The 14957-nt window shown below is 38.2% G+C and overlaps 1 protein-coding gene across 1 annotated transcript in view; it reads left to right on the top strand.

Moving 5' to 3' along the window:
- The first annotated feature begins 230 nt into the window (after nucleotides 1–230).
- The window catches only part of TTC27 (tetratricopeptide repeat domain 27), a 120528-nt gene continuing 105801 nt past the window's right edge, over nucleotides 231–14957 (top strand). The window contains exons 1-3 of the mRNA XM_048298599.1: nucleotides 231–430; nucleotides 3168–3345; nucleotides 8751–8880. Coding sequence (XP_048154556.1) covers nucleotides 343–430; nucleotides 3168–3345; nucleotides 8751–8880 — 396 coding nt within the window. The 5' untranslated portion in view covers nucleotides 231–342. The remainder of the gene's footprint in view (nucleotides 431–3167; nucleotides 3346–8750; nucleotides 8881–14957) is intronic.

The following is a 14957-nucleotide window of genomic DNA, read 5'->3' as shown; positions in this document are numbered from 1 at the left end:
GGATACGTACGCGTGCCTGCGTCTATAACCCCACTACCTTACAAGCTGTTGCCGGGGGGTGAGCGCCTGCCCCGGGGCACGAAGAGACCTCCCCGGCCGTGCCCGCCCCGGCCGCGCTCCGGCTCCCCTCACGCCATCGGCGGCACCCGGCGGGGCGGGGCCAGCGCGGGCTCCCGGCGTGCCCCGCGCTGCTGTCATGGCGGCTCCCTGCGGCCGCTGCCCGCACATGGGCTGAGGGCTCGCGCCGGCAGCGCGCGCGTCTCTGTGGGCGCGGGGGTCGCGGCTCCGAGCGAGGCGGCGGCGGTGGCTGTGGGGAGCGGGGCGGGCCCGGGCGGCGGGACCATGCTGGCCCTGGAGCGCGCCCTGCTGAGGGGCTTCCTCAGCGCCGCGGAGTCCCTGGAGTGGAAGCAGGGCGAAGTCGCGGCCGCAGGTGAGGGGAGGTCCCCGCTCGTTGTGCGTGTCCGGAGCCACCGCACTGAGCCGGGGCCGCGGCTGACGGCTCACTCCCCTCGCGGGCGTGTTCATCCTTGGCGCCTTGTCTGCTCCTCACCGAACTCGCGGGGGAGGCCGTGGGCTTGTCAGGCTGGAGGAGCGGGAGCGGCACTGCCGGCAGGGCTGAGGCGACAGGAGCGGCCGGGGCTCCGCAGGGTTCCATGGTCGCTCTCGGTGCGAGCGGCGGAGGCTGCGGCCGCAGCGGTGCCCGTGCCGGCAGCCGCCCCGCCGCCCGCCTCATGCGGCACTCGGGAGGCTCGGGAGCACCCGGCTCCCTCCGGCTGCCTCTCGTGTGAGGAGCTGCCTGCCTGCTGGAACCTGGCAGTGAGGTGAAACGCGCCCTTGGAGCAAAACATGGGAAGGAAGTCTGGCATGAGCTGCTTGTTCTATATTTATTAGTTATGCGGTCACAGTTGCTTGAGGGATCAATGGAAAATAGTCTCTTGAGGGGACTTGGTTAGACCCAGCTTTCCTGCAGGGGAACGCAGCAGCTTTTAAAATGTAAACTTTGTCATGTGAAGGTACTTCCATATTTCAGGCAGGCTGAAAGTACAGTTGTGCTCAAGTCATGTGCCATGTTGTAGCATATTGAAAATCTCATTTATTCTTACCTAAGCACATACTGAATTTTGGAAAAGAACCATACAGTGCTAATCAGCTCTTATTTCCTTATGTGACATTTCATTTGACCTTAATCATTGTACTGCCCAGGAATGATAGCTGATGTGACTGACATCTGTCACATCTGTCTTTTCAACGAGAGTTGTGTATGCTGTTTGTATTGTGGGGTTTTGCTGATTGCTTTTTTTTGTCGGGTTGTTTTTTTAGGTTTGGTTTGTTTTGAGACACTTTAAGTAGTGTGCTGCTATAAGATGTGGGGGAAACTTGTTGAGGAAAGGCATCTTGCGGTAGAGATGGAAAAGGGTGGGGTTTGTGATGATTCTTAGTCATCATTTACATGGGCCCTTCCTATTGATGATCCTGAAAATAAATTTAAAAGCTGTGTCCTATAAAAAGCTATACACAGAATCAAAAGCAGATTTTATGTGCTTACAGTTATGTTACTGGAAACAGAAGAACCTCAATATTCTTCATTCATCATCACGTGTCCTCACAGCCCATAGTTATTCTACCAATTACAGCATTGCCTGTCTGGCTAATTATAATCCAATATAAAGAAGTTGTCATTTGGTGAGAGAAAGTGTCTCCAAAGTATAGATTGGAGAAAGTCTCTTGTTATTTCTATTCTCTGTGAGGGTATGATGTCAGCAGCATTGTGGAACAACTGCTATTCTTTTGTATATATCATTCCAGGTACAGCTTACAGTGTTTTTTAAATAATACACAGCACACATTATTTCTTATATCATTCAGTAGATCATTGTGGAGAACAGAAGTAAACCTTGGTTGACAGCATGGTGCAGAGACATTAGAATGAATGAGTCTCTGTCACCTATTCCTACAGTCATCCATTGCTGTTAGTGAAGGTGGTTCTGCCCTCGGTGTTCCTGTATTTCTGAAATTTAAAATACTTGTTTAGCTGGATGAGCTTGGGGTTGGTATTCAGATCACTTCTTTGCACAGCTGCTGCTTGTGTGGATTCATGGCTGTGCCAGTGTTAAATTGGCTATCTCGGCTACTGATATTAGTGCAGCTACAGTAACACTGTAACAGGGAGCTGCAATCCCCAAGTGGAATCACACATTAATAGTAAGGTACTTATCCTATGCATTTCCTCAGCTGCACCATTACCCACACCTGCATCATCTAGTCAGAGACCAGTTTAGTACATCTGCATGAGTTGCAGCCACAGCTGCAGGGTAGGCAGATAATGGTTTTGCTCAAGAATAGCAGGTTTTAACATGGTCAGATTGTTCCAACAGCTGCTGTATTGATTGCATGGTAGCATATCTGAAGATAGCTCCTGTGAATAAAGTTGTAGCCCGGGTCAAGAACTTGGTGGGTCTGAAGCTTCTTAGAAATAAGTGTATAGCATTTCTTGTGTTCCCTTTGTCTTGAAATCAGGCTTAAGTCATGGGTCTAAATCCATCTTAGTAGTTACTCCTTAGAATCTGCTCCATATGCAGGCTTTTCTGAGATAATATAGTCGCCATAGGAAATAATGCTTCTGTAAAGATAAAATCTCATTGCCCATTGTTTGTGGGTATTTTAGACATGTAAATAAAGGACTGAGCAGTTTCTGCAGTTTTGCATAAGACTTTATTCACTGAATTCTGCAAATACTGAATCACTTTTATTTGTTTCATTTCCCCCAGATCGGTTCTCTAGTCTGTGAAATTTTTGTCTTATCTATAGGATTTACTGTTCATTTAAAATGTTTTGGAGGAAGAAAACCCTCTTGTTACAATTGATGTATTTTGAAAGGCCATCCATTTATTTTTCCTGAAATTTCAGTGCAAGTTTTTGTTCTACATTCATCTGGTCATTTGTGTTTTACTGTAACTTTAATACAGATTATTTTGAATGGGCACCTGCTAGTGCTGCTCTTGAGTTTCAGTGCAACTGTACTTTCCCTGCAGTGTAAATGAAGATGCATTATTTAAAAGGGGAGTGGCATATATTTTTGTTTGAATAGGTGTAATAGGTCTTGAAAGACAAAATTGTTTCAAAGTTGACACTCATTTCTGTGTTGTTTTTTTTTTTTTCTCTTCCAGAAAGTGGATCATTATTGCAGTTGATGTTTGATGGGAAATACGAGGCAATATTTTCAAATTCAGCCATTCAGAATGTTTTCAGTGCATCTCCTGTGACGGAAGAGAACATTGACACTTATTTGGAGAAACAGATTCTAGCATACCTGGATTGTTCTGCAGAGATTGATAACGTGGAAAGGTGGAAATTATTATTTATTATATGGAAGATTAATAGAGGCCATGTTTGATTTTTACAAAAAGCACTTAAAAATGTATAATTTGTGTAGGGCCTTCAAAATCCTTGCACTGACAGGAAAGCAGAAAACAAATTTCTTGGGTTATTCCCCCCCAATCCCTTGGGCATCTATTCATTACTATCCAGTGAAAGAAACAATGATGTTGTGATATGGGGGTTTATTGAAAACATTAGCTTTATTTACAGTGATTACCTCAGAAGCTGCTGGTATAAAGGAGCCACAAATGTAAATTCATGTTGCCATATATCATCAAACAATTAACAATTTTCTCTCTGAAATGTTGTATTACATTTATGTGGCTACTTGAAGTACTACATAATGTTACTGTCCAAGCAATGCCTGTATTTCTAAGTCTGACTTATAATAAGTTCTACTCCTGTTAATGTAAAAACGAGTAAGGTGTTACTCATGGGTGCTGTTCATCAATTAATTATTTTCTTCCCAAGACTTTCTCTGATAGAGTCTCTCTTAATTGTACTGTATATGCTAATTTTTGCTGTTAAGGAGCCTGAATTTACTGTTTACAGTTTGCTGTGTAAGTGATGAACAGACTGAAATCTGACATGCTAGGGAGAGTAGAAGCAGAAAACTATATGTGTGTTGTGTATATATATATTGATATTGCAAAAGGTGAAAAAGTTTTGCCAAAAGAAGACTAAAAGATAAGAGATGATAAAGGTTAAAAAATAAAAGTAAGAGGAAAGTAATTGTTACCAGTTAGTGTTGGCAGAGTACAAATATATGTGTTTTGGTATGACAGACATAAACTTAAGAGTTTTTGCTAAAATATCAGAGTAAAAAAATAGTTGGCATGTTTGAAAAACTGAGCTGAGATTTGTTCGTGATCATAGTGTGTCAAAAACTCATCTTGTGGTGTGGTACACAATACAGTGCACTCCTGCTTTCTGAGTTGGAGTGTTCAGAGGTTTTCCCTGTGCATGGTTTTCACTAGGTGTTTCTTGTTTGGTTGGTTTTTTTTTTCCTCCTTACTTTGTTGTGCTATTACTGTTAAATACTAGCTGGAGAAATTTTTCAATATTTCTATATTCTGTCACCTTGCAGTAGTTTGAATAATGTGACAAGGAAAGAAAAATCAGGACTTGAAACAGACTCAGTCATGATCTTAATTACTGCTTCAAATATGTGTTGCTGCCTTTATAAGCCACTGAGCTTCTTGAAGGTAATCATAATCTATATCAGTGGAACTTTATATGTATCCTGTTAGAGTGCACTCCCACTGCACACAGCAAAGGAATTTGTTTCTTGGCTGCTCACGCTCCAGCTCTTTGGTCTGAGGTTTTTCTTGTTCACTCTGCAGCTTTGGGCTGCATTAGAAGCCCCCTTGCCAGAAGATATGGAGGCAGATCTGCAATATTTAGCCTTTCAGAGGTTGACAGAGGGCTTTCTGCCCAAAATTACAGACTGAAGTTTTATTCAAAATAAAAGCAGAGTCTTCAAAACCTATCAGTGTCTGCCAGAAACAGTTTTATTTGCAGCAGTCAAGTGAATTTTTCAAGCTCCATTAGTAATAATTTAAGAAGTTTTGGGGGCTGAGGGAAGTAAGTTGTGACTTTCTCTTGCAGAAAAATCTCTACTGAAGTTGCTTGTCTGAAAGACAGATCATTCCCTGTTTTAGGTAGGCGCTGCACAGCACTTTGATCTGTACTGTCTTGGTCTCTGGTGACTTCCTGAGTTAAAATGTGTCACAGTTATTTTTCCTACCTGCAGGCCCTGTGTCCTGTGAAGGCCTTATGGAAGGAACAAATGTAACTTTTGCATCCAGACTTTGCATTGCTTATGATGAAACTGCTTGGTTTTTTTTTTTTTTGATGCCTAAAATGTAATTTTCTTTTTCCACTGAGTGATTCAAAGGAAGTACAGCAAACCTTTCAAGTTCTAGCCCAGAAAATTCAGTAAGACACTGATTTTCTCGTGACTTTTTGTAGATGGGATAAATTAAAATAATTTTTTTTCTTGAACTGAAAGTTGTAATTCTGGAGATTTAAAAACACAGTAGGAATTGAATTCAATTGGAAACAGAAAGTTGGATAATGTGAATCTTATTCTTTTTGCACAATATAAACAGTGCAAAGTATGTTTTTTTGATAGTGTTAAAAGAACTCTTAAGGAGTTCTTTTTCTGACGCTAAAACTGAGCAGCTTGAGGGCAAAACAGCTCAAAATTTGAATCTAGACTGTAATTTCTTTGGACATAGCCTGTAACTTTTTCCACTTTCAAATCCATGGTTCTGTAAGGAAAATGATTTAGCATCATTTTAAAATTTGGTGCTACTTTTTATATCCTTTTAACTGATTGACTTCTTTTCCTTGCCCCAGACACGTTTTCGCTATGGCACTTTTAGCCTTTATGGCTTAAAACTTAAGCATCCTTATAATAAATGTGTTGGATAGGAGATCTTTTCTTTTGCTTTTTTCCTGCTATTGCTACTCAGTTCAATGCTTAACAGCTATTTTCTATAGAAAATGTAGCTTCATGGCTGTATTTTAATCAGCAAAATTTGGAGGATGAAGCAATAGGATATGTGTTAACCATGTAGAGGGGAAATGCCTTTTTTGTTTTTTTCCTGAGCCCCGTATGAAGGAGGTGCATTCCTTGCCTGACCTACAGTTTGCTTCAAAAGACTGGAAGGAGATAATGTGCAGGTTCCAAAACCTAAAGAAATAAGGAAATGAGCTCTAACATTTTGGTTTTTGTTGAGCATGTATTTACTACTTTTACCTTATTCAACATATAAATGAATACCAAACTTGTCAAGAGAAATCCATACAATAAAACTTGTTATGATTTCCCAACCTGAGCACTGAATGGTATTTCTGGTATTTCTCATGGAGCATCTGATGGTTGGTTAACTGGTGTGCTATATGTAATGAAAAATGAAAATGAAGAAATTCTTGCTGTGTCTGCAGCTTGCTTTGGTGTTTGTGAATTGAAAAAAATAGCAAAGTTAGACTTTGAATAGCTTTGGCTATTCTTCTGTAATTTCTGGCATCACTAAAAAGAACAGAAACCTGTAACTTCTAAAGCATAAGCTGGCTATTGAATATTTTTTTCTTTTATTTTGTTTGTAAATGCTAGATTATATGCCCATCTCTTTTTTTTTTTTTTTTAAATACAAATGCACCATTATTCTTTATTTTTGAGGAAGATTTGATACAGCAATAAGAGTATTAGAGTATATATAAGCACATGATTCTGCATCATGAAGAACAATTAGACTCGGTGTAAAAAGTGTTAAAAAAAAGGGAGCAAAACCCCCATTCACATATAGGAAGGAAAAACAAGATGAGTGGATACAGACATATATCTAAGGATAAATGCAAAATAAATTACGTAGGTCACCATAGCAAGGGGAATATTTGCAGCAGTCTCTGTTGCTTTTCAGGGAGCCTTTGGGAGGCGAGCATCTGCAGGTCTGCATTGTAAGTGTGAAGGGCAGTCAGGGAGACAGAATTAATTTTCTTGGAAAAAAGAATAGGGGATAGGCAAGGAAGGGTCAGCATTTGTGGGGATTACAGCTTGAAATTGGTTTTCTGATACAGAGTGAGTGATAAGGAGACTGGGAGTTGGTCATGAATCTGAAAATGGGGGAAAAAAAATTTGGTGGTGACAAATTGAACAGTGGAAAAACAGTATCCCAGCCAAAGTAATGGATTTGGTTATCAGTTGTTCCAGAGTCGTTCTGCATGGATAAAATTGTGTCTCTTCAAGCAAGTTTGCCTACAGATAGATACCAGTAATATTAAAATAAATAAATAAAATGCTACTAGCAGGAACAGTGTAAATGATAAAATAATGCAAATGATCTTCAAAAGACTAGAGTACATGTATCAAACCACAGTGCTTGATTGACTGTTCTGTGTTACCTTTCAGAAGCTTTGAAGCATAATTTATCATGGGAGAAAAATTAGGAAATATATACCAATGTGGATATTTTGCGTGTAATGGTAATAATTTAGTATACAATAATTGTTAGTGCTTTGTGTTCTTGAGTTATTTGGAAGTTTAATGGTAATCTTGGATATATTTTCATATTTCCTAGTAGATAGTTACTGGCTGAATAATGATAGCCAGTAAGTGTTACCTTGTTTTGTTTGACAAGAACTCTTTATGCCAGTCCTTGTTGTCTAACTCCCCTGAAGGATGATTTTGGTTTTTTGGTTTTTTTTCTTTTCAATTAAATGTTCCCCACCCCTGCTTTCTTATTGTTCTACATCTTTTGTCGCATTCTTGCCCACCAGCTGCTTGTTTGTGTGTGGCTTTTCTATTTTACTTTGGTTTTTAAGGGGTTGTATAACAATTCATCCTTTTGTTTCAATTGGAAGGCTCTTCCATCTCTAAGTTTCTGTTTTACAGAAAGAAATGACTAGGTTTTTCTGTTTCAGTTATGCTCCTTAACATACCAGTGTTTATATCAAAGCTGCACAATAAAAATGCTAACTTTTTGTAGTTAGGAGGCCTGTTCTCTATGTGATAGGGCTGTTGTCGATAAGGTTCTTAGTCATTAAGGTATTATAAAACAAACCAGAAGTTTGTATATAAATCTTAAAAGTCTACACCTGTTAAATGGACCATTAAATTCTGAGAGATTGTGCCCTGCCTTCTTGGAGACCACACAGATTTTTTGTGTGCTAAAGGAATCATAGTAATGTAAAATGAGCTTAGTCTTGTAGATAAAGAAAATTTTGCCATACCTGGTTTCAGAAATGAAACAAAGTCTCTTAATTTCATCTTTCAATAAATTACTATTATTTAAAATAAAAACCATGATAAAATAGGTATTATTTACTGCCAAAGTATCTGAACCAACTTGGAGGTAGTATTCTGAACTTTTTTGATTTCAATTGATTTTTTTATCAGAGGGAGTGAAAATAAACAAGTATGTTGAAACAAAAATAAGCTTGCTCTTTTGGAACATATACTAATGTAGTATTTTTTCTGTGAAAATGCTGAGATTTAGATGTATTATAAGAAAATAAAATAACCATGCAATAGGCAAATATTGGATTACCTGCATCCTTTGCTAATCTTCTGATCTCTGATAGTTATGTACAGCCTTAAATTGTGAAATATGTGAACTAAATCTGCTTCCAGAATGTTTGGCATTAGTTACAACCTTTATAAACAAACATGTTTCCAAGACTTCTAGTTTCCCATGGGCATTCTTGAATATTCCATTCATTGTATCTTCCTCACAGAAGAGTGATGGTTTTTTTTCTTTCTTTAAAGCTGAGGGTTTTGAGCTAGCACAAGATTTAATCAGCTCTTGTAGCCTTAAGTGAAAATATAATATGTTGCTAATTGCTGTTCTTATCTATCTACATTGCAGGCAGAGGCTGATGTTTCTGCTTGGTGTGGGCAGTTTGCAGCTCTTTGTTCAAAGCAATTGGACTGGGCCTCCTGTTCAGTTAAAGCTTCAGGATTTTTTGCCACCTGCATTGTTACAGAAATTCCATGAGGTAAGTTTGGATTCTAATAAGCCATCGATCCTACTGGCTGCTATTGCAACATCTTCAGTTATATCAGCAGTGTCCTAAAAGTAGTTACTGTTTCTCTACCTGAGATATTTCCTGCTGGAAATGTTGGGTTTGAATGGAGAAGATATCTTTAATAGAGGCGAGCATTTACTCAAAGGGCATTTGCAATCAATAAACTTTTTATGTGTTTATTTTGGGATACATTCTTAGCTGGATCAAAGAAAGATGTTTATAAATGGCTTAGAAATTTTTCTCCTTAGGGAAAGGTAGAAGTTGCATATCTTACAAATAGCAGAGTGTTTGGCAGATGCTAACAGTAGATTTGGATGCTCAGTATCCTGTTAGGCTCCTGAATGCCAAGTGAGCTGAGGTAATATTAGTACAAAAATGCTAATTTAAATAGAGCTTTTGGAAGCAGAAGGGAATGTAGGAGATGAAACTGAGGACTGTCAGTTTTATTTATTTTGTCATTGTTTTATGTAGATGACTAGTTAACACCCTAACTTCTTTTAGTGAGATGTGTGTATTGTTTCTCATGGCAGTACCGAAGTCCAGACTCTCATCACCTGTGGTTCAGCACAGCTTCCTGATTTTTCTTTCAGGGTTAAAGCTGTGGTAAAATACTGACTACTGCAGCATGTCAGTGAAGAATGTATCAGTAGTCTCTGCTAATGCTAAATCTGTACACGAGTTTGAATTTAGAATTTCCCTAAGAATAAGGTATGGACCATGAGCAATGTAAATGCTGTAAACTGTGAAATGAGGGAAAGTTTGAGTATATGAAAAGTTCCATGTAAAACTGTTGGCTCTGCTGCCTAATTGTGGCATGTTTTCCACAATTCATTAAGTCCTGCCTTAGGTTCATTTGCAAGGTTGTATTTCTAAATAACTAATTCAGATACAGTATTGCTCCTGGTTTTTAAATAGATATTTATAAATTTGTTTTATCTTTTATACACAGTGTGTATATATAGGCTTCTTTTTCTCTTGATTTTTGATACTTGAAATACAAATCTCATCTTCTGATGACTAAATAAGTAACAGTGGAAACCAAGTGTACTAAACCTTCTAGGGTGTGAAATGAGTTAGCAGGAATTTTGAAGTGTGCTACCTCTGAGGAGAAAAGGAGTTCATTTTGCCTTTATATATAGTAAAAATAATAAAACCTAATATCATTCATTCTCTTTATATTTTTTTATAATATTTAATATTACAATATTGAAATATTCTTGCAAATTTTGGGTTCTGTTTATTGGAGAATTCTATATTCTGTGTTAGTGTGTATGCAGAGGTTGCAGTCTAATGCAGTCTGCCGCCCAAGATGATGCTCATAGGATTGCTGTCAGTGACAGAGTTCAGAGACCTGGAAAATATTGTGTTCATAATTTCTATTAACCATTTAATAAAATCATAAAATGGTTTTGCTTGGATGGGACTTCAAAGATCACCCAGTTCCAACCCCGTGGCCATGGGCAGGGACATCTTCCACTAGACCAGGTTGCTCAGAGTGCCATTCAACCTGGCCTTGAACACTTCCAGGGATGGGCTATCCACAGCTTCTCTGGGCAACCTGCTCCAGTGCCACACCACTCTCACATCAAAGAATTTCTTTGCCTAAACCTACTCCCTGTCTGTTTTAAGCCACTCTCCCTTGTCCTGTCACTACATGCCCTTGTAAATAGTCTTGCTCCATCTTTCTTGTAGGTCCCCTTCAGGTACTGGAAGGCCACAATTAGGTCGCCCTGAATCCTTCTTTTTTCCAGGCAATTTCATGTATTGTCTGGAAGAATGAGATACTAATTCCCTGTTGAGTAAGGAAATACATGATCTCCTGTTTAGTTTCTGTTATATTTCTGCAGTGGCTGTGAATGTGATGCTTTGAAATATGTTTGCTTATGCAGGGGTGGTATTGCAGAAACTAAACTGGCAAGAGGTTGTAAAGGAAAACAGACTTGAACATACTTTATTTCTAATGAGTGCTCCATCAGACTTCCATATTGCTTCAAGGTTTAGCTATTTATGTATTCAGGGAGAAGTTTGCCTTTATTTCTATTACTGCTATTTGTATTGTCTTCTGGCATGTTAATGTTTTGGTTTTTTTTTTTTCCAAGAGCACTACGTGCTTATGTGCTAAAATATAATATCCAGTTCTTTTCTTTATTAGTCTTAATTCAAAAGGTTTTGAATGATGTTTTGAATTATCTTTATGTACTTTTCATTCCAAGGATTCTTGGTATATAAACACTCTGTAAAAATGAACATCTCAAAAAAGTGACATTTCTGTGATTTTTTTCAATCCAACTTTCCTCTCTTGCATATGCAGATATTCAGAAAAAGTGGGTTAAAAATGGAATTCTTAACTTTCTCCATCTGTTGTAACCTTCCATATTCTGTCATCAAGACCGATACAATCCATTTTTAAACAGATCTTCCATTTTTCAGGTTTTCAGACGGAAACGATTTTTTCCCACATCAAGATTAAAAAAGTTAGATCTTTCTGTTTCTTTTAGCCTGCTCTAAGTAATGTCACTAAATTTCAGCATTACAATGTCTCATGTATTTCAGAAATATTTAAAAAACTGTTACTCTTATTTTCAGAACACTTTATTGGATTAGTCTTTGTTTTCAGGGTATGTAACTGCTGCCATTTCTGTCCTTGGAAAGTTTCACCTCTGGATCAGTGATCTGCTCCCAGATAACTTCTTTTCTTGCAAGTGCAGTAAGGCTGCATGAGACTATAATTAGTTCTAGTGAAGAATAAATAAAATAGCCTCTTTAAGATGAGTTGCTAGTAGGGGGCCTCTTGGATGTCTTCCATGAACAATATTCATGACTATGTGTGTATTATTTCCCTTTCCTCAGATTGATTCCAGCCTTCTCTCTAAATTATGGTTGCATTCATGTACTCTATTAAGATTTAGTTTCATGTCCTGCAGAACTGGCTTGTGATTTTTCAGAGTTCACTCAAAAGCATTTTAGTTATTAGATGTATTTCACTTTTCTAAAATAACTGTGAGACTTTACCACACCAGTTAATAGTCTGATTGATACTACACTGAGTTTTTTTAATGAGTGAATGTGGTGAAGGAAGATTAAAAATTACTGAATTCTGGTTAAAATGGATTAGCAGTTCTTGTTTTGAACTTGCTGGGGTTAGACTAAAACGTTATTAATAAGCTCTGTGCTTATAATAAGTGGCTTATAGGAATGGGCTCCTTGTGTCTTAAAAGAATTGTCTCCTTGCATGTAAGGGAATAAAAGGTACAAAACTGTTGAAGTTGGAGCATATTTATTCTGCCTTAGGTTTCAGAGTTTCTATGTATTACTTCATACAATTGAGCTTAGTATTTTCAGTGGATGAACTGGAAAAAAATGTGTAGTACTACTAATGAAGACCACTGATGATTAAGAATGTTGTGAGGACAAGCTGCTTGTTGCTTTATTTATCTGATTTCATATTCACAAGTGGAGTATATCTGGTAACAGTGAGAAACTCCATCTGGAAGATCTCAATCTGTTATTTGATAATACATGTAAATAACGGGTAGGAATCCTCCAAATGCGTGTATCAACAGTTCTTGCTCTTCTTTTTGTAGCTTCCAGGCTGATCCCAAAGGATAAGTTTTGGAATGCATTTGAATAATTTGTTTTCCTTATGTTTTTATTACTCCTTCTTTTATGCATTATTTGATCCTTTTCTGGAAGAGACTGAAATATTGCCACACTTCTATTGGCATCTATAACCATGTTCATAATTAATATGAAAAACACCACTGCACTATGTAGCACTACTGTCTCAAATCCAGTATGATTCCTTGGTCTTGTTAATTCAATCTGTTGTGAATTCCTTTTTTCAGGCCCAGATGCTTGACTTCCATTAGCATGAACTAGCTAGGAAGAAAAAACTCTGTGCTTGACCAGCAAGATATAGGTATTGAAAATTATGCAGATTTCTCCCTCTTGTGGGGAATGTAAGGATGGATGATAAAGGCTAAATATGGAGGCAGAGTCTTGTAAGCAGAGATAGTCTGCTAAAGTAGCCTCCAGTCTTGTCCTGCATTCCCTTTCTATGAATATAGAAAAGAAGGGGGAATCTTAATGCAGTCACTTGAAAAATCCTCTCTTAATAGCGAAGCAAAGTCACTCTTGTAGCGTATATGAACAAGAGTTTTCATAACCAAAGTACTTCTACATGTAGCGCTCTCAGGCAAGACTTGCTTGCACTCGCTCACCTTGATTATCTTCAGTCTGGACCTCAGCTCTCCATAGGTTACCTGTTGCTGATTTGGTTTGTAAAACTGGAGACAGCTTCCTCTGTAACCTTACCTCCTTTGCAGAAAGTGGAAGAGAAAAGCAGTTACAAACAAAAGCAGTTCTTCCATCGCCTTAAAGTCTAAAGAGTGAATTCTGTTTTCAAGGACCAAACCCTTGGCAGGTAACCTCAGTAGATCCTCTGTTAATCTGGAAGATACATCACCTTAGCTTTGCTAAATGACAAATTATTGTGCAGTAGTCTTTTGTATTTTTTTAAATATTAGAAGCCCAGTATATATGGCTTAGCTGCCGCATGCAGCAGCTTCCCAAAGTGATAATTTGTTTGTCCCCACCCCACCTTTGCTTCCATTTAATCAAGTCTTCCTGAGCCTTTAATCTGGCTTTGTCTACTTCTTTATGTCTGCACTTAGCTTTTTATATATAGAGGAAGGACCCCCAAGACAGAAGGAGCTGATGAAATGCTACAAAGGCCAGAGTGGTTCTCAATACAAAAGTAAAAGCCTGCTGAATGCTCACTTTGCTTCTAGTCAATATCATTAGCAAGAAAAGAACAGTAATTCCCTAAACTAAAATTCTCATACAATCTATTTTTAAGCTATTGAATGTGAATGCAGAAACTTTTTTCTGATTTTTGTCATTACTCAGGTGGCACCAGTTTTGCTGGGAAATACTTTTGAAATACTGTGAAAATTGAAATACCCAAGGGTACTGTCCAGCTTGCAGTTGATTTAGGGCTTTAGTAGTAGTAACTTAAAAGTAGCCATTAAATTACTGTTTGGAAGTTGAATACAGAAACAGCTGTGCTTCAGAGATTAAAAAATATGGAACTAGGGTGAATTGAGCTTCATGTGTGTATTCAGTCAATGGATGGTCAAACAGAACCCTTGCAGGTCCAGCAGAAACTGGATGACTACAGTGATTGCTCTGCATATGTTCACAAAGTAGTTATCTAGTATATGTTTCTGTGCTATAAGAAAATTACTCCTGAATAAAATAATTATACTTTTTGATGTCAACTTTGATGAAGAATAGAAAGATTCAGGTCTCCAGTAACCCAGGTTTACTAGGTCAGGAGCATTACCTTAGCAAGTCTTGGGTTGTGGCTGTTTTGAGATACGTGAAATTTTTGAGCTGCAAGATAGGTTCAACACATTATATATTTAGGTGTTTAAACACAAGAACACAAGCTCAAAATTTCTTTTTGCTCTTAGCCAATGTTCTAGAGATTTTGGTGGACTTTGATTCTTAACTTTGCAGTCCTTGAAGCTGTAACACTTAGACGTCTGCCTCTTACTTGTAGCTGTTCTCTCATCTTAAAGATTACCTCAGGGCAGTGAATTCTGCATGGATAATGCAGTCTTAGAGCATAAGCTGCAAAAATGTGTATGTTGGTTTAGACTTTCTCAGCTGAAGGTAAAGGATGTCTGCTTTTCTGTGTGGGATTTGTTTCATGAGAAAGGACATGGATTTGTTAAAATAGAAGATAGCAGTTCTTTGGCTCTGAGACTTTTTGGCTTCTTTTCACGGCTGTAATATGTCATCAACTTTCCCTTCTTCCTCCCTCATTATTTGTTAATGTTACATTAGCAGGACTGGGTTTTGTAGTGAAAGGACTTGAAATGTGAAGTTGAGATTAATTTGTTTCTACAGTGCTTAAACAAGTATAGATAACTAAAGCATTGCAAGGCTGTTCTTGAAAAAGGTTTTAAAACGAATCTCCTTTGCTTTCCCATTTAGTATTTTAAGTGTGGTCTACTTTGATTATAGAAAGAATCAAAAACATG

The sequence above is a fragment of the Corvus hawaiiensis genome, chromosome 3 (assembly GCF_020740725.1).
Source record: "Corvus hawaiiensis isolate bCorHaw1 chromosome 3, bCorHaw1.pri.cur, whole genome shotgun sequence".
NCBI lineage: Eukaryota > Metazoa > Chordata > Aves > Passeriformes > Corvidae > Corvus > Corvus hawaiiensis.
This window is presented reverse-complemented; position numbering and strand designations above follow the sequence as displayed.